Here is a 16016-nt window from a genome sequence, read left to right as displayed (position 1 = left end):
CTCCCTTCCAGCAGACACGGTTATTTTCTCCACTCCGTGGTGCCCCAAGCAGGAAGGGAAGAGGCAGCAGAAGCTGTTTTTCATCGTCCTGCCCTCCCAGCTGCATGGCCCGTGCTCTCCTTCCAGGCTTCCCTCCTGTCCTGCAGCCCTCGCCTGCAGCAGTGTGCAGTGCGGTGCCACCCGGCCGGCTCCACCAGCTCGCCCGGTGTCTCACCCACACGGCCTCAATTACCAGGAAAGCTCCGTGGGCCGTGCTGGGGAGGGATTTCCAAAAGCTTCTGACCTTTGCTCAGGGGATCTGCCCTTCCTACAGCTATCCATGTTGATGCACGGTAGCGTACCTGAGCTGTTAACCAGGACTGAAGGCGAGCAAGCTGCTGCAGAGCACCGAGGAGCAGCCTCTGGGGCTGTCGGTGATGTGCGACCCCTTCTTGGGGGCAAAGCCCCCTCCTCCCCGCTGCGGAGCACGTCTGTGTCAGCCCCACACCTCGCTGCCTTGCAGGCTGTGCCTCTCAGGTGGGAAGGGAGCTCACCTCCTGCTTGGCCACCTCTGATCCAACAACTCTAGCATGCCAGGTGCCGATGTTATTGCCCCTGTTCCCTTCCAGAAAACCAAATGAAGTTATTGCTGGGTCAAACTCATTCAGCGAGCCTGCAGCAGGCTCCTGGGAAAGACTTTGGGGCATTAGAGGCAGCGTTTACCAAGACTTTCAGCCCTAAGATGAACCGATAAGGGTAATGACACCGCAGCGCTGCTCTTCGTTCCTCTGGGGGTTGCGCGGAAATCATCCCCACCACAAATAATCTCACCAAAAGAATCACGGAACAGAGCCACAGCTTAATGCCTGGAGAAGCTGCAGGCACTGCTGCCTTCAGCAGGGAAGAAGGGGACATTCACTGGGGCTGGGCCCTTGCTCTCTGCACCCCATCCTTGGTACCACCCCAGGGCATCACTCTGCTGATCGTGGTCCGCGTTCTCTCCCCGCAGAGCCACCGATCCTCACGTTTCAGGCTGAGGCACAGATGGCTCGGCCCGGCTGCCCTCTGCCTGACAGGAGGACGGCACGAAATCGCCGTCAGGCATTTACCAGTCCCAGGACATTCGGCTTTTTCCTGGCTCGCCTCCAACCGGGCCATTCCTGCGGGCTGCCCACCACATGTGATCCCAGGCGCATCCAAAGAGCCCCAAAGGTCAGTCCCATGCGCGCAGCCCGCTCCGTCACCGACGTGGCATCTGCCGGGCTCCTTGGGGACAGCAGCTGGCCGCCAGCCTGCGGAGCACAAGGTCGGGGCTCCTGGCCTCAGGCAGGCTGAGTTCCCTTCCAGATCCCTTCCGAAACACGGCCACCACCCCTGGAGCAAGGCGAGGGCTCCTGGAGCCTCTGCTTGGGAGCGGATGGGGGCCCCCTAACCCCAACACCCCCCAAAAAAAACACCCTCGGTGCTGCTGATGAGCTGTGTTCATCCCTAACCTTCAGCTGCTGAGACAACCCGGCTGGTATTTTGGTCATAGGCAGGTCTCAGTTACGCAATCGTGCACACGACTTCCCTTTAAAAGAAGAGACTTCAAGAGATCGTAATTACAAAACAGCATTTAAAAGTTGTCAGGGTTTATTATCTCCTTACACGCAGTAATGATTCACTGAACGTGGTGTAACCCGAAGGTCAGTGGCAGGCTGAGCTCCTCCTGTCCCTGCCCCGTCCAGTGCCACTGAGCAGGGGGTTTGCAGCGGGACACAGACCTCGCAGAAGGTGAGAGGACGTTACAATTAAAAAGTGGATTTTTACCCGAGTGACCTGAAAAGCATTCCTATGCCTCCCTCTGTCCAGGGCTGCCCTGCGAGGACACTTCTGGCCATGGCCGTCTTTTCCAGAGGCAGAGCTCAGAGGGCTCCAGGCTGCGTTCCTGCAGCCACACAGGGCACCACGCAGCAGCTCCCCCCGACAGAAGGAACGGAGCGACGCGACGGGTGCTTGTGCTGCCGTGCTGAGCACGCTGCCAGCAGGGTCACGTCCTGCAGCACTGACAACAAGCAGGACCCCGAGGACACGCACCAGCTTTTATGGCAAGGGATCTGAAGCTGAAAGTACACGCAGTGATCGGCAAGCTCAGGGGCTCACGGCTGCACGGTGCCTTTGTGACGAGATCTGAGGGGGAATTCCAGCTGTTCCCAGGGCTGTGGCTCCAGGAGGTGGGGAATTTTGCTCTGTGCGGTGATTTTCTTCTTGTTCAGAGGATGCAGCCCCCCCAGGGACCTGTGCAGGGGTTGGTACCTCAGGTGGTGCTGCTTTTCCAAAGCCTGGAACACACGATTCGTTTTGCTGCTTCCATCTCCTCTTAATTTGTCCATTGCCAAGTTATCTCCTGGGGCTGGGCTTTTCTGTGGTTTTGTTTTTTATTTTAAATCAGGGCTTATTGCTTTCCATTGTCAATAGTGCTTAGCAGAAAGAGCTGACGTTGAGCAGAACTAAAACTCTTTGGAACCTCAGCAGCAGGCTGTGTTGTGGCTGTGTTGTGGCTGACAGGCTCTCACAATCCCTTTCTTTCCAGTATTTCCAGAATGGCCTGAATTCTGTGGACAGCTTCTTTCCTGGCCTGCCGAACGCCGTCCTGGCCACCAGTCTCAATGGAATCCAGTTCCAACAGCAGCTTGGTCAACATCTCCTCCAGGAGCCGGTAGGACTTATCTGTCTTTTTCCCTACAAACTCATCCACCTCTTGCTCCAGCTGCACAGCCGCCCTGGTGATGTGCAGGATCCTCTGGATCTCCGGCTGGGTGGCTGCGGCGTTCCCTGCAGCCTGCTCGCCCCCTCTGAGGCCTCCCTCCTGCTTCCCAGCCAGAAGCTTCCGAGGGGCAGCGCCGTACATCTGGGGCTGGGCGCTGTACTGCACCCTGGGGGCTGGGGGCGCAGGGGGTGCCTTGTGGTCGCTCGTTGCCCCAGCCTGCTGGTGGCTGACATCGGAGTAGTAGTTGTGTTGGTTTGGGCTCGGATCAGGTTTGTCGTAAGCCGTTTCCTACAATCAGAGGGGAAAAAAAATAAATGCAAGGAGATATTTAAGCGTATTTCCCTTAACGCCAGGTTCTTGGTTTCTCGCCTTGCTCTGCAGAGGCAGGCAAGCGTGCCCGAGGGGGGCACTGCAAACTGCCTGGCGTTACTGGGGGCCTGGGCAGTGTCACTGCCACACGTGTGATGATGGCACAGCACAGCACGGCACGGCACGGCACGGCACGGCACAGCAGCAGGGACCATGCTCAGAGCATGCCCCGTCACACCCAGGGGGTAAATGCTGAACAGATCTCAGCAAGGTCCCCCCTGGCCCTTCCAAAAATCCTTCTCCCCAGCTGACAGTGCTGAACCGTCACCTAACGCCCCCCCCAGGGCTGCTGCTGCACGTGGCAGCCTCAGGGTCAAACCCAGAGGGATCCGAGGGGACAGCCCCCACCAGGTGCATCATTTCCCTGTATTTGCTGCCTAAAAGATTTCTTATTTAGGGGAAGCCTGGGCAAAAAGCACTTGCAGAGGAACAGCAGAGTCTGCAAACCGACCCAGAGGGCTGCCCCCGCTCTTTGCCTGCTCTCAGCTGCTCCGACACCGTGAGCTGTGCCAGAGCGAGGTGTGAGGTGAGAGCTGCCCCATTTCGGGACCTGCCCCCAGAGACCTGGTGCCTGTGGGGCTTTCTGCAATTACACTCGTGGATTTTGATGCACAAAGAGGAGATCTGATACACAACCTTTGCTTCTACGCAGAAACCAGCTGGGCTTGGAGACAGGGGCAGGTTTGGGGGAAAACACCGGGATCTGAGGGGTCTGACCACAACCAGGACCCGACACAAAGCATCCCCCGTACCTTGGAGTCCCGGGCGGGCGGGTAGGACACGGCCCCGCTGCCACCACCCCACGCAGGGTGCGGGTCGGTGCCAAAGGGGTTCCCGTGCGCCGTGGTCCAGGCGTTCCGTGGCTGCGCCCCGTAGGCGGCGGGGGGAGCCCAGGCGTCCTCCTGGGGCCGGGGCTGCGGTCCCTGCGGGGTGGCCCCGAGGTGGCCGTCTCCGTACGGGTACTGCGGGACCGGCATCCCGGGGGTCTGTGGGAGGAGGAGGGGAGGACAGGCGTTACCCCGTGGGTGCCCGCAGCCCCCCCATACACCTCTGGTGAGCCACAGCATTGGGATTGCCACCCGCTGCCTGCTGCCCCCCAAATTGTGGGGTGAATGGAGAAAGGGGCAGTCACAGGTATTTATAGGGACGAGCTTTTGGGGGCATAAAAGCCATTTAGGGCCCCAAAATCCCATCAGAGGGGGCACAGGGGGGGCCTCCCCTCCCCTTCCCTCCGCCGGGGTCCCACCAAACTTCTCGCCCCCCACGGCTGCCTCTTACCTGCGGGGGCGAGTACCCGGGGCCGTGCTGCCGCCGGAGCGAGGCCCCTTCCAGGCTGTCCGCCGTGCCGTAGCCCCAGGGAGCAGCGGGAGACGGGGGCCGGTACCTGGCGGGGGGCTCCCCGGGGTAGGGGCTCCGGGGGGGTCCCGAGGAGCCGAACCCCCGAGGAGCCTGGGGCAGGCCGGGGTAGTGCGGGGCGGCCGGGGGGTGCGGGGCGCTGTAGGCTCCGGTGCTGTACGGGGAGTCCATGCCCTGCCGAGGAGAACGGGGACAGGCGGGGGGAGCTGCCGGGAGGCTCAGCCCCGGGACCGAAACCGGGAGGTGCCAAACGCCCCGGGAAGCGGCAGGTTTCCGTTTCCTCCTCCCGTCCCCACACACGCACCGCGGGGCGATGCCGCCCGGGGGGGGCCGCTCCCTGCGCGCCGTGCCCGGGGCGCTCCCGGGACACTCCCGGGACACCGGGGCCGCCCCGAGCCACCAGCGAGCCCCCGGTAGCACCGGGGGGGAACCCTCGGCCCGGGAGCTGCCCCCGGGGGTGAGGCTGCGAACCCCGGGAACCCCAAAAACCTCCCAAAACCCCCCAAAACCCCCCAAAACGAGCGGCCCCGGGCACCGGGCACAGCCCCGGGGGCAGCGGGCACCGGGCCGGGACCCCCCGGGACCCCCCGGCCCCCCCCCCGGCTGCCCCCGGGACCCCCCGGCCCCGCCCCCCGGCCCCCGCCTGGCCCCGCCTCCCCGATCAAGGCCCCGCCCCCTTCCCCCGGTCCCGGCCCCGCCCCCCCCGTACCTGCCCCGCCGGCGGCCCCGGGGCCCAGGGCGCGGCGCTACCGCGGGGCTCCATGACCGCCGCCCGGCCCCGCCCCTCCCCGCGGCTCAGCCAATGAGCGGCGGCGCCCGCCGCGGCTCGGCCAATGGGCGGGCTCCCCGCGCGCAGGGCTCGGCGCGGTTCTTAAAGGCGCAGCGCCCCCCCCCGCTCGGTGCCGCGGGGCGGTTCCGGGGCGGTCCCCGCGGCGCATGGCGGCGCTTCCGCTCGGCGCCGAGGCACCGGCACCATGAACTACATGCCGGGCACGGCCAGCCTCATCCAGGACATCGACAGTGAGTGCCGCCCGGCAGCGGGCAGCGGGCACCGGGACGGTTGACCTCTAGTAACCCCCCGGTGTCCCCCGGTAACCCCCCGGTTGACCCCCGGTGCCCCGCAGTAACCCCCCGGTAACCCCTCGGTGCCCACCACTTAACCTCTATGTGTCCCCGGTAATCCCCTGGTGCCCCCCGGTAACTCCCCGGTTGACCCCCGGTAACCCTCCGGTGCCCCCCGGTAACCCCCCGATGCCCCCATCTCCGGTGCCGGCTGCCCCCTTCCCCTATAGGCACCGCTCCCCGTGGGGGCAGCCGGGTCCCTGCCCCCAGCCCCGTCCCCATCCCTCGGGGGGGGTCCTGGTCCCATCCCGGGGCACCGGGCATTGCCGCCCGCCGTTACCGGGCCCCCCCCCGGTACCGGGTCTCCGCCTGACTCCCGTTTCCCGCAGAGAAGCACCTGGTGCTGCTGCGTGACGGCCGGACGCTGATCGGCTTCCTGCGCAGCATCGACCAGTTCGGTACGGGGGGGACACGGGGGGGACACGGGGGGGACATGGGGGGGTCGGGGGGGTCGTGCCGGTCACCGGGAGGTGGGGGGGGGGCACCCGGTGTCAGCGTCCCCGGGGTCACCGATCCCGGCCCCGGCCGGGGCTGCAGGGTCCCCCCTTCCTTCCCTGCCAGCCTGCACAGTCCCCAGCTGCTGGGGTTCAGGGTTTTTGGGGGGCTTCCTGTAAATTGGGCAATTTTCGGTATTTCTCTCCCTTCCCAGCCCCTGGGCTGAGGCTGCTCCCGCGGCACAATTCGGCCACACAGCCCGGGGTTCGCTGCCCAGGGCTGCTCTTTTCAGCCAGAAATTACAATGAAAACGTGATTTATTTTTTTTTTCTCATTTTTTTAATTTTTTTTTTCCTCGTAATTCCTGCAGCGAACCTGGTGCTGCACCAGACCGTGGAGCGCATCCACGTGGGCAAGAAGTACGGGGACATCCCCCGGGGCATCTTCGTCGTCAGGGGCGAGAACGTCGTCCTGCTGGGGGAAATAGTAAGTAATAAGTAAGTGATGGGGGTGATGGGGGGCGGGGATGGAGCCGTGGGGACAGCGCTCACCTCCCTGCTGGCCCCGAACTCAGGGGAGCCCTGAGGGGTGCTGGGGGGGCGGCTGCTGTCCCATCTGGTGTCACTTTGTCCCTCTGTGTCGTGCTGGGTGCTCCCCAGGAGCCTGCCCCAAAATCCAGCTGCCCCCAGCTGCCGGCACTCGGTGTCGCTGGGGGTGGTTCCCTGCCTGCCCCCACCCCGGCGGTGCCTCCATCTCTGCCCTCGGACCTTCAGGGGCTGCCCCGACTTCACCCCCTCCGGGCACAGCAGGGCTCGCGTGGAGGTGGCTTTGCCCCGAGCATCAAATCCGAGGCTGGGACCCACCGCGGAGCCCACCCCGGGTTTGGGAGGCAAACCCTGCCGTGGCTGCTCGCCCCAGGGACCCTCCTGCTCCAGGGACCTGGGCACCAGATGGAGCAAAACGTCCCGGGTGCAGCAGCGCCCGCGGTGCCGGGAGCGCAGAGCCCGGTGTCACCGACGGTGCCGCCCCCGCGCTTTGTGTTGCAGGACCTGGAGAAGGAGAGCGACACGCCGCTGCAGCAGGTCTCCATCGAGGAGATCCTGGAGGAGCAGCGGCTGGAGCTGCAGGCCAAGCAGGAGTCGGAGAAGCTGAAGGTGCAGGCGCTGAAGGAGCGGGGCCTCGCGGTGCCGCGCGCGGACACCCTGGATGAGTACTAACGGGGCCGCCACGGACGCGTCCCCCGCAGCGGGGCTGGGGGGCCGCCCGCCCGCGTGCTGATGATGGAGCTCCCCGGGAAGGCTGCCTTTATCTCAGAATTGTGTTTTCTGTGGCGCAGACAACTTAAAAAAAAAATCATGGTTTTGGTTCCTCCGCGTGGAGAAGGAGGAGCGATGGCGTTGGGCTGCCCTCTGAGGCGATGAAATGCTCTGGTGAGCGAGGGAGGGTCTGTTCCGAGGCGAATCCCTCGGGTCTTTTTGTTTGTTTTTTCCTCATGTGACTCTGGGCAAGAGTTCCCCCCGACGTGTAAATAAATCCTGGATCTCAACAGCAGCGGTTTGGGCTGTGTTTTGGGCACGTTCCTCAATTTTTTGGGATGCTGGCACGTGGGACCTGTCCTGTGCTGACCTCGAGCGGGGTCCCCACCCCGTGGGGTGCCGGGGCAGCGAGGGGACCCCTGCTCCTGTGGAAGCTCCAGGTGAGACCCCCGGGGGCAGCACCCTGAGGGCTCTGCCCCTGCTCCCCAGGTGCGGCTCCTTCCCAGCAGCTGCAATTAATTCCCTGCTAATTCCCTGCTAATGACAGAGCTGCCTCACCTGGGCTGCCCCCGCCCCCAGCACCATCAGTCCCTCTTCCTCCCGAGGCATCTCCAAAATTCGGTGCCTTGGTGGAGCTGGCACAGGTCGGGCAGGTAGGAGAGGTGGGGGTCGAGCTGAGTTGGGTGTTTTTGGGTGCCTGGGGGTAAGGCAGCGCCCTCCCCACACCGGGTTTTGGGCAGCAGCCGGGAGCTCTGCTGTGTGCGGGCAGGGAGAAGCAAAGCTGGGGGGCGAGGGGAGCGGATTTCTCCCAAACCAGCCGCTTCCTTTGCGAGTGGGGTGAGCGCTGCCACAAAGGGGGCTGGAAGAGCCACCAGCCGGCATCGAAGGGGCTGGGGCTGGGTCCGGCCGCTCTCGGGCAGCCCCCCCGGGGCCGTTTGCACCCCGAGGCCGTGGCCGTGCTCCGAGGGCTGCAGGGGGAGCTCGGCCCGAGGGAAGGCGCAGACACGGAAACGCCGAGGGCTGGGGGGGAAGAAAACAAACCCGGAGGCACCGCGCGGCTCCCGGGGCTCGGCTCGGGGACGGCACCGGCCGGGGGGGGACCGGGGGGGGGCGTCGGGCTCCGTGGCACCGACCCCGGTCCCGGTGCCGCGAGGGGGTCGCCGTGCCCGGAGGGGAGGGAATTTGGGGCAGGGGGGCGAGGGCTGCGCAGCCCCTGGGTGGGGGTCCCCGAGCTGCGGTGCCGGGAGGAGCCCCGGTGCCGGGAGGGGGGTCCCGAGGGGGGGGGGGGGCGGCGCTGCCCTTACATAAGGCGTGACGCCAAGGGGCGGCCCGTGACGTCACGGCCGTGACGCAGCCCGGGGGCGGCGGGAGGCGCCCGGCCCGCCCCGCGCCGCCGGGGCCGGGGCTGGAGCTCGGGGGCTCCGCCGCCCCCTGCCGCCCCCCGCCGCGCCATGGAGCTGGAGAACATCGTGGCCAACACCGTGCTGCTGAAGGCCCGCGAAGGTAGCGAGGGGCGAGCCCGGCCCCCCCCCGGTCCCTCTCGGTCCCTCCCGGTCCCCCCCGGCCCCGTCCCGGCCCCCTCGGGTCCCCCCCGCCCCGCCCCGGTCCGGCCCCTCCGCTCCGCTCCGGCCGGGGGGAGGCGGCGGCGGGGCCGGGGGCGCGTCCCGGTGCCCGCGGGCGGGGCGGCGGCGGGGGGGGAGCCGCGTGTCCGTGTGTCCGCCCGGCCGGTTGCGTGTCCGTGTCCCGGGGCAGGGCTCTTGGAGCGGTCCGGTGCCCCCCACCGCTTCTTCCCGGTGTCCCCCCCCCGGGCTCAGGGCCGCTCCGTCGGTCCGTCCGTCCGTCGGTCGCTCCGGGCCGGGAGCAGCGCAGGGGGCGGCGGGTGCCCGAACCCCCCCCCGGCCGATTTGGGTCCCTCTGGGGGGGGCTGGCCCCAAACCCGGGGGGGCGAGGGCCGGGGCCGGGCCGGGTTGTTCCGTACCGGGCTCGGCCCCCGGGGCGCACAAGCGGCGCCGCCGCCGCCCTGGCTCGGCGCTGCCCGGTGCCGTCGGGTCTCGGGGGGGGGACACCGGGGGCTGCGCTCGGCGAGGCGGCGCCAGCGGCCCTGGGGGGCGGCTGCGAGCGGGGCTCGGCCCCTCGGGAGCGCCCGCCCCGGGTTCACGTCGGGGAAAACGGCGCCGGGCCGGGCGCTCCCACGGTGCTGGGGGGGCGAAACGGGGCCCCTGCGCCCCGGGGGCTGGAAGGTGCCGGGGTCCCCTTGCCCCGCGCCTCCCCACACCCCGGGGGGTTTCGTCCCGGCAGCGATCAGCCGATGGAATCGCTCCAGCCCCCGGGTGGGCGCTGCTGGGGAGGGGGCTCGGCAGGGTGGGGGCCGCGGGCCTGGGGGCATCTCTGCACCTCCAAAGGGATGGGGACGGCTGGACCTGCCCCGGCTGTAGGTTGGGGTTGGCCTCGTGGCCCTCCTGCCAGCCAGCAGAGCCGAAATCCCCGGAGGCTCCCAGCGCCAGGAGGAGTTCCTCTGAACCGCAGGCTTGGCCGCCCGCGGAAGTGCCCGGGGTAAATAACCCAGGAGTTTGTAAGCAGCGAGGAGATAACAGGGCAGGGAGGAACTCCTTATGGCTCGCCCCGAGCCGGCGACGTCCTGCGTGCGGAGTCCCTTGGAGGAGGTCGGTGCCAAGACGCAGAGGAGCAGCGACCGGGGAGGCTGGGGCTGAGCCGCCTGCTCCTGGGGGTGCCGGGCAGTGGGGTGCCCGTGGTGGGACCCCAACCCCTTGGGGCTGCTCGGGCAGGGGCTGGGAGCTTTGGGGCCTTGAGCGTGGGGCCGGTTGGGGCTTTCCCTGCCGGCAGCTTTGTTGGTGTAACACCCCTCCCCGTGCGTATGCCTCGCCATGTGGTACGTGGGCTCCTTCCCGCAGGGGAGCAGTTTGATTTTGCTTTCGACAGCTTTTCGCGTGGCGGAGGTCAGCCCGGCAGCAGGGAGGCTCCTCGTGGGGTTTCTCGTGTGCCCGGCGCTGATTTCTCCTCTTATCTCTGCTGCCAGCTGACGAGGTCCCCGTGCAGCACTGGGGCCGGGCACCTCCACCCCGGGACATCCCCGCTGAGCGGGGTGTGGGGAGCTGTGGGGCCACCTCGCCACCTGCCCAGCTGCTCCCTGGCCGTGTCCTGCAGGCGTGCAGGGCTGATCGCAGCCCCTTTGGGCCGCTTGCCCTGGTGGGAGCCGGGGTGGCCGTGCCCCGGTGCCGTCCTGTCGCTGTGGCCGTGGTTCTGTTGGACGTGGGGCTCTCCACATGCACCCTGGCTGTCCCTGGTGTGTGTCCCCTCCTGATGCCACCCTGCTGGACGCAGTCTGGGCTGTGCACAGTGGCAGGGCAGGTGTGCCCCGTGCGGCCTTTCCCATTCAAAATGCACCCAAAACATATAAAATAACATAACTTCATTATGAGACAAGGCACGCACGCTCTGCCCAGATCTTAGGGCGTTTTTCTCCCCTCCTGGCCCTGGCAGGCGGGGGACAGAGCCAGGGGGACGCTGCGGGGATGCGCTGGGTGCGCGGTGCCGGCTGCCCCCTTCCCGCTGGCTGACGCGGGGCGATTCCTGCCGGAGGAAGCGCGCTGATTCCTGCAGGAAGCTCTGCCCGGCCGCCTCCCCGGGGCCGCCGAAATGCCGGAGCCCGGCGCAGCGGCGTCCCGCGGGCTCGGCTCGGCGTCACCGGGGCGGGCGGCGCTGGCCGGCCACCAGCTGGGAGCCGCGCTGATGTCAGGTCCCTGCAGGGATGACTTCACGCGCCAAGTATCTGCCCGGGAGGAGCGGCTGCAGCGGGGCCGTGCCGCTGCCCCCTCCTCGTCCCCATCCCCGTCCCCATCGGGGACCGAGCGGGATCTGGCCGGGCGCTCGCAGGCCCCGAGCGCTGGGGAGAGAAGGAAACCAGATGTTTACGGCAGGGAGCCCGCGCGGGACGCGGCATTGTTCAGGGAGGAAGCCTGCGCCCCTCCGGGCCCTGCCCGCCCCACCGAGGTGGGCACGGGGCCCCAAACCGGGCAGGGGCTGGGAACAGGACCGGGGCTCTCTGCTGCGGTCAGAGCCCTGTCCCTGGTGTCAGGGTGCCCTCTCCGTGTCCCTGGTGGAGCCCAAAGTTTTGTTTTTCCCACGTGAATTTAGATTTTGCGCAGCTTTTGCTAAGTGTGAGAGCAACGGGGCTTCGTGTCCCCCGAGTCTCCAGGGCGCAGCAGCAGCGGGACGAAGGGAAGACCCCAAAATGGTGCCCGTGCCCCCCAGCATCACCTCCTCTCCCTCCCATCCACCCGCAGGTGGCGGCGGCAAGCGCAAAGGCCGGAGCAAGAAGTGGAGGGAGATCCTGCGCTTCCCCCACATCAGCCAGTGCAACGAGCTGCGGCGAGGCCTGGGTGAGCTCCCGGGGGAGCGGGCGTTTTGGGGCTCGGCACGGAGCTGTCCCCGGCGAGGGAATGCGGGGGGGTGTCCCCAAAAGCAGCGGCACAACGCTGGGTCACCGCTGTGCCGGATGAGCCAGGGGGCACGCTGTGAGGCCACGCTGGCACCGCGTGGTGGTGGCACGTCCCCGCTGTCCCTTGCAGAGCCGGACTACGGCAGCCTGTGCGAGAAGCAGCCCATCGGGCGCCTGCTCTTCCGACAGTTCTGCGAGACGCGGCCGGAGCTCCTGCGCTGCATTCGCTTCCTGGACGCTGCGGTAAGGGGCTCATGGGGGGGGACCTGGGGGTGCTGCGGGGCTGGGAGCGATGGCAGGACGAGACCTCAGGTGCTGGGGAGTCAGAAGCAGGAGCATCACCAAACGGGCTGTGCTCCCCGTTGCTGGGATGGTTGTGGGGTTGGTGGGTGCCTGCAGCGGGGTCGCTTGTCCCAGGGCTGCTCCGGGGTGCTGGGGGCTCGGTGCTGCCCGTCCCCAACGCCCTCCTCCCCAGGCGGACTACGAGCTGGCCCCGGATGAGAAGCGCAAGGAGATGGGCGAGGAGATCATCCGCAGGTTCCTGCACCAGGAGGTGAGCCCGGGGGGGGGTCCCTGGAGCAGGGGCCAGGAGCGGGGCCGTGTGTCCCCCGCTGGCTGCGTGCCCGCCCGCCCCAGCCCCGTCTGCTCCCCGCAGTCCCCCGATTACCTGCCCGAGATCAGCCAGGCCCACGTCAGCCGGTGCCTGGAGGAGCTGCAGAAAAGCCCCTGCAAAGAGCTCTTCAGCAGCTGCCTGCAGTGAGTCCCGGCCCCGCTGTGCCCTCCTCCCTCTGTCTTGGGGTTCGGCCTCAGGGTGGGCGTCCCCATGGGGGCTGCTGAGTGTCCCTGGTGTCCCTGCAGCCCCCTGCGCCAGTACCTGAGCAGGGCACCCTTTGCTGACTACCTGGACAGCATGTACTTCGACCGCTTCCTGCAGTGGAAGTACCTGGAGAGGTGAGCGGGGGGCACCCAGGGGGGCGAGGGGCTGGCACCGAGCGAGGCTGACGCACGGGGCCGTGTTGCAGGCAGTCGGTCACCAAGGACACGTTTCGGCAGTACCGGATCCTGGGCAAGGGCGGCTTCGGAGAGGTGCGGCCGGGGCGGGAGGAGGGCGCGGGGCCGGGTCCCCGGGGTGCTGACCCCGGTGCGCCCTGCCCCAGGTGTGCGCCTGCCAAGTGCGCGCCACGGGGAAGATGTACGCCTGCAAGAAGCTGGAGAAGAAGCGGATCAAGAAGCGGAAGGGGGAGGCGATGGCCCTGAACGAGAAGCAGATCCTGGAGAAGGTCAACAGCCGCTTCGTGGTGAGTGTGGCACCCCGGGGCGCGGGGCGGCTCGGCGGGGCCGGGGGCTGACGGTGGCGCGCAGGTGAGCCTGGCCTACGCCTACGAGACCAAGGACGCGCTGTGCCTGGTGCTGACCATCATGAACGGCGGCGACCTCAAGTTCCACATCTACAACATGGGCAACCCGGGCTTCGAGGACGAGCGCGTGGTCTTCTACGCGGCCGAGATCTGCTGCGGCCTCCAGCACCTGCACCAGGAGGGCATCGTCTACAGGTGGGGGCGGCGGGGGGCACGCGGGGCTGGATGGCCGGGGTGCTCCCTGCTGAGCTGTCCGTCTGGCTGTCTGTCTGTCTGTTCTGCAGGGACCTGAAGCCAGAGAACATCCTGCTGGATGATGATGGTGAGGAGGAGACCCGCGGGGTTGGGCTCTGCCTGCACTCCTGGCTTTGGGGCTGGGTCTCCGTGCGCCCCCGTGGAGGCAATGTGGGGGCCCCCGGGTGTGTTTTTGGGAAGGGCGCACAGGGGCCGTGGGATGGGCCCCCCCAACCCCTCCCTGCCTCAGGCCACATCAGGATCTCCGACCTGGGGCTGGCCATCAAGATCCCTGAGGGCGAGACGATCCGGGGCCGCGTGGGCACCGTGGGCTACATGGGTGAGGTGTGGGGCCGTGGCGGGCACGGGGGGGCCGGTGGCTGTGTATGGCCACTGAGGATGCGGGGCCGTGGCCGTGCCTTGCAGCCCCCGAGGTGATCAACAACGAGCGCTACACCTTCAGCCCCGACTGGTGGGGCCTGGGCTGCCTGGTGTACGAGATGATCGCGGGGCAGTCGCCCTTCCGCGCCCGCAAGGAGCGGGTGAAGCGGGAGGAGGTGGAGAAGCGGGTGCAGGAGGAGCAGGAGCACTACTCGGATAAATTCAGCGAGGACGCCCGGGCCATCTGCACGCTGGTGAGCTGGGGGCACGCCGGTCCCCGTGGGGCTGGGGGCTCTCCGCCACCCCCACCCCTGACCGCCTGTCCCCCCTCCCCAGCTCCTGGCCAAGGACCCCCAGCAGCGGCTGGGCTGTGGGGCAGACGGGGCCGCCGAGGTGAAGCGCCATCCCTTCTTCAGGACCATCAACTTCAAGCGCCTGGAGGCCGGCATCACGAAGCCCTCCTTCGTGCCAGACGTAAGGCTCCAGGCCGTGCAGGTGCCGTGGGGCTGGGGGGGCGTGGATGAGACCCCTAACTGATGGCACTTTGGGCCCCCCAGCCCCGGGCCGTGTATTGCAAGGACGTGCTGGACATCGAGCAGTTCTCCACCGTGAAAGGCGTCAACCTGGACCAAGCCGACAACGATTTCTACGCCAAGTTTGCCACCGGCAGCGTCTCCATCCCCTGGCAGAACGAGGTGCGGGGGGGTCCCCAGTGAACAGGGGGCTCAGCTCCAGCTCCGCGACCCCGCTGAGCCCCCCTCTGCCCCCCCCAGATGATCGAGACCGAGTGCTTCAAGGACCTCAACGTCTTCGGACCCAACGGGACCCGCTCCCCGGACCTGGACTGGAGGCAGCTGCCCGAGCCCCCCAAGCGCAGCCTCCTGCAGCGCCTCTTCCGCCGCCACGTAAGCGCCGGGGTCCTGGGGCTGCCCCGCGGCTCCCCGTCCCCCTCATCTCACCGTCCGTCTGTCCCCCTGTCCCTCTGTCCCTCCAGCCGGCCGACTGCCCCATCGGTGCCCCCGTGCCGTCCCCGCAGCCGGCAGCCACGAACTCGCACCTCCCCGCGGCCGGCGCCGCCTGCCAAGCCCGGAGCACGGCACCGGCACCGTCCTGACCCTGCTCTTCCATCCCCGGGGACCCCCGAGCCCCCTCCTCACCCCCTCCTCGCCGTCTCAGGGCCACCTCGGACCGCAGCAGGGGCTGCCGGGGCCGGGGTCTCGCGGAGGAGAGGTTGGGACAGAGGCTGCCCGGGGCTGGCGTGCGCGGTGGCCGAGGGGCGCAGGGGGGAAGCAGATCCCAGCCCCTGTCCCCCAGCCCCCCCAGCTGCCTGTTTTTTGGGGGTCAGCACCTGCCGAGGGCGCCCTGGGGGCTCCTCTCCCCCCACCCCAGGGCTGGGTGCAGGTGCCGTGAGCGGCAGCACCCATTTTTGCTGCGTTTGAGCCCGGGGCAGTGCCTGCCTTATCTTATCGCCAGCTCCGAGCGCGACCTCTGCGGGCGCGGGGGGGCCGCGGGTTTATCTGAGCTCTCCAAATAGAAACAAAGCAGCCTTGGAGCAGGGGGGCTGGGAGCACCCCGGGGTCCTGCACGGGCTGGGGATGTGGGGAGGGACCTTCTGGGGGGGGCACAGCCTCGTCCCCCCTTGCTTGAGCCACCGACGGCCGCCAGAATGTGAAACGGGCTCAGAAAAGGGAATTTTCGTGCGGGGGGCAGCAGCGCACGGGGTGTGGGGGTGCTGCCAACGTGGGGCTGGGCCCCACGGCGCTGGGGGGGGGCCAGGACCCCGTGCAGAGCTGAGCCCCCCAGCAGAGACGTCCTTTATTTTTGTACGGTGCGCGGGGGGGTCCCCCCATCCCCTCCGGCTCCTGCGCCTCGGGTTTGCGTTCGGTTTGGGTTTTGTACATTTGTAAAGAGCTGTAAATATTTGTACGCTGAGCGCCTGGACCTGCGTTTTTGAGCGAAAAGCTGCGATCTGAGCCGCGTGGCGCCTTGGTGTGGCGGTGTCGGGGGGTGGGTGAACGAAGCCCCCATCCCTGGGGTTGGGGGCTCCCAAATGGTTGCTCAGGGGTGGCTGCCGTGCGGCTCAGCTCCCTTTTTCCTGCACCCCACGGGGGTTTGGGGGGGGGTCTGGCTCTTTTCCCAGCTCAGGATCCATCCCAACATCACCAGCTGGGGGCCTGGGCAGGTGGGGCTGTGTCTGGGGCCGTGTCCTGCGTGGGCAGAGCAGCTCTGCTCCTCCTGCCCCAACGGAGAGCTGCGGCGAGGGGGGTGCTGGGGCACAGCAGGCACGAAGCCCGGCCCCGCTGCTCCCCTTCCCCCAG

General features: G+C 67.8%; 3 protein-coding genes across 6 annotated transcripts; 2 read left to right on the top strand and 1 right to left on the bottom strand.

Moving 5' to 3' along the window:
* Window positions 1-1580: 1580 nt before the first annotated feature.
* On the bottom strand, window positions 1581-5263 carry BAG4 (BAG cochaperone 4). Its single transcript, XM_084302223.1, has 4 exons — window positions 5163-5263; window positions 4376-4627; window positions 3850-4083; window positions 1581-3016 (listed from the first exon to the last, which is right to left on the bottom strand). Exons 1-4 carry the CDS (start codon window positions 5214-5216, stop codon window positions 2531-2533), a joined length of 1026 nt encoding a protein of 341 aa, XP_084158349.1. The 5' UTR covers window positions 5217-5263; the 3' UTR covers window positions 1581-2530.
* A 63-nt stretch (window positions 5264-5326) lies between these two features.
* LSM1 (LSM1 homolog, mRNA degradation associated) lies at window positions 5327-7561 on the top strand. Of its 2 annotated transcripts, none has more exons than XM_084302224.1 (4): window positions 5327-5473; window positions 5905-5973; window positions 6381-6496; window positions 7057-7561. In XM_084302224.1, the coding sequence occupies exons 1-4, from the start codon at window positions 5428-5430 to the stop codon at window positions 7225-7227; spliced, it is 402 nt and encodes a 133-aa protein (XP_084158350.1). In that variant the 5' UTR covers window positions 5327-5427; the 3' UTR covers window positions 7228-7561. The 2 variants fall into 2 exon arrangements, with proteins under 2 accessions (XP_084158350.1, XP_084158351.1); XM_084302225.1 differs by having other exon boundaries at window positions 6381-6507.
* A 1102-nt stretch (window positions 7562-8663) lies between these two features.
* LOC311219152 (G protein-coupled receptor kinase 5-like) lies at window positions 8664-15631 on the top strand. Of its 3 annotated transcripts, XM_084302166.1 has the most exons (16): window positions 8664-8769; window positions 11571-11666; window positions 11856-11968; window positions 12201-12278; window positions 12381-12481; window positions 12584-12676; window positions 12748-12811; window positions 12883-13023; window positions 13088-13278; window positions 13368-13405; window positions 13568-13657; window positions 13744-13952; window positions 14035-14172; window positions 14256-14393; window positions 14472-14603; window positions 14693-15631. In XM_084302166.1, exons 1-16 carry the CDS (start codon window positions 8718-8720, stop codon window positions 14810-14812), a joined length of 1794 nt encoding a protein of 597 aa, XP_084158292.1. In that variant the 5' UTR covers window positions 8664-8717; the 3' UTR covers window positions 14813-15631. The 3 variants fall into 3 exon arrangements, with proteins under 3 accessions (XP_084158292.1, XP_084158291.1, XP_084158290.1); XM_084302165.1 differs by having other exon boundaries at window positions 13368-13657; XM_084302164.1 differs by having other exon boundaries at window positions 11571-11968.
* Window positions 15632-16016: the final 385 nt, after the last annotated feature.

This window comes from Netta rufina (genome assembly GCF_964035555.1).
Source record: "Netta rufina genome assembly, chromosome: 27".
Taxonomy (NCBI): domain Eukaryota; kingdom Metazoa; phylum Chordata; class Aves; order Anseriformes; family Anatidae; genus Netta; species Netta rufina.
This window is presented reverse-complemented; position numbering and strand designations above follow the sequence as displayed.